At 50.0% G+C, this 1,586-nt stretch overlaps 1 gene segment (V, D, J or C); it reads right to left on the reverse strand.

Annotated features, from left to right (window-relative positions):
• Nucleotides 1-272: 272 nt before the first annotated feature.
• Nucleotides 273-1,186, reverse strand: LOC122456464. The segment is given in 2 exon segments: nt 273-865; nt 1,109-1,186. Coding segments are annotated over 2 exon segments (510 nt in total).
• Between the last annotated feature and the right edge of the window lie 400 nt (nt 1,187-1,586).

The raw sequence follows: 1,586 nt of genomic DNA on the forward strand, positions 1-1,586 counted from the left end.
GCTCAGATCCTCAGCTGATATGAACCAGTGCAGCTCAGCTGACTCCTATGCAATTCCTCACTGATTTTAAAACATTTTGAGGAACTGGATCATTTGCTTCCACTGAGCTCAACCCAGTCCCAAGAGTTTGGGATCTGGCCCATTGACTCCAGTGAAGCTATGCACATTTACACCCTGGGGAAGGGTTTCAGAGTGGTAGCCATGTTAGTCTGTATCAGCAAAAATAACAAGGAGTCCTTGTGGCATCTTAGAGACTAACAAATTTATTTGGGCATAAGTTTTCGTGGGTTAGAACCCACTTCATCAGAGGCATGGAGAGGAAATAGAGGAACAGGTATAAATACATGAAAGAATGGGGGTTGCTTTACCAAGTGTGAGGTCAGTCTAAGGAGATAAACCAACTAACAGCAGGATACCACGGGATGGGATTCACTGACTCCAATGGCGCTGTGAAAAGTCTGTTCTTCTGGGGCTCGAACCCACACATCTTTAGTGACGCCTCCTCTTCCCCCAGCGGGTTTTTGTGCAGCGGCCCTGCTGCGTGCGATCACTGTGTCTCTCATCGCGCAGTAGTAGACGGCGGAGTCGCGAAGTTCACTGGAGTTTTTCTTCAGGTGGAAAGTCTTCCCCTGTCTGTCGTATGTGGCGAAGAACCCTCGCCGGCTCCTTCTCTCCTCCTCATCCGATGCTTCATAGTCTCCCAGCAGGAGGCGAGGGGCTTCATCTGGGTACTGCTCGTACCACCAGAGCGTAGGAATAGTATAGGAAGTGTCATAGTCATAGATGCATTTCAGCAGCGCTGGTTCCCCTTCGGATATTGTCACTCTGTCATCAGGTTGTGTCACTGACTCTCCATTAGCTCCTTCTGGAAAAAAATAAAAGTTTATATAGACCCACAGACGGCTCTTGGCTTGAACCTGCCGTGTTTATCTACCTCCCAAGCATCCAGAGACTGGAGGGACGAGAAGGTTTATAAACAAATGGTTACAAAAAGAAAGAAGGGCTAACTCCGCATCGCCTGGAACTGGATGCAACGTAACCCTAACCATTTACACCAGATGACCATCTGCCCCATACAGAGCTGAAATGGTGAAGACACGCTACTCACCCAGAATCAGAAGCGGTGTAAGAACAGACACCCAGGGCAGGAACATATTTCAGGGATGAAGTGGGATAGAATTTTCGTCTAAAATCCAGGAACGAAGCTTCTTCCTCGCCTTCCCCAGCAGTGAAGAGGAGCTGGGAGGGAGAGGTTTTACTCAGGGAGGTTTCAGAGTAGCAGCCGTGTTAGTCTGTATTCGCAAAAAGAAAAGGAGTACTTGTGGCACCTTAGAGACTAACAAATTTATTAGAGCATAAGCTTTCGTGAGCTACAGCTCACTTCATCGGATGCATTCAGGGAGGTGATGCCTTAAATACATAGGCAGCTCCTTTCCTGCTGGCGCTGGTCTCCTCCGCTGAGTGACTGTGGTGCTAACCACGCAGGCAGGCCGGGGCTGCCCCTGCTCTCGGCTCTGGCTGCGGCCCGGAGCTGGAGACTCGAGGAAGGGGGAGGAGAAATTGCGGCGGGAGCCGAGACCGGGTTA

The sequence above is a fragment of the Dermochelys coriacea genome, chromosome 13, assembly GCF_009764565.3.
Source record: "Dermochelys coriacea isolate rDerCor1 chromosome 13, rDerCor1.pri.v4, whole genome shotgun sequence".
NCBI lineage: Eukaryota > Metazoa > Chordata > Testudines > Dermochelyidae > Dermochelys > Dermochelys coriacea.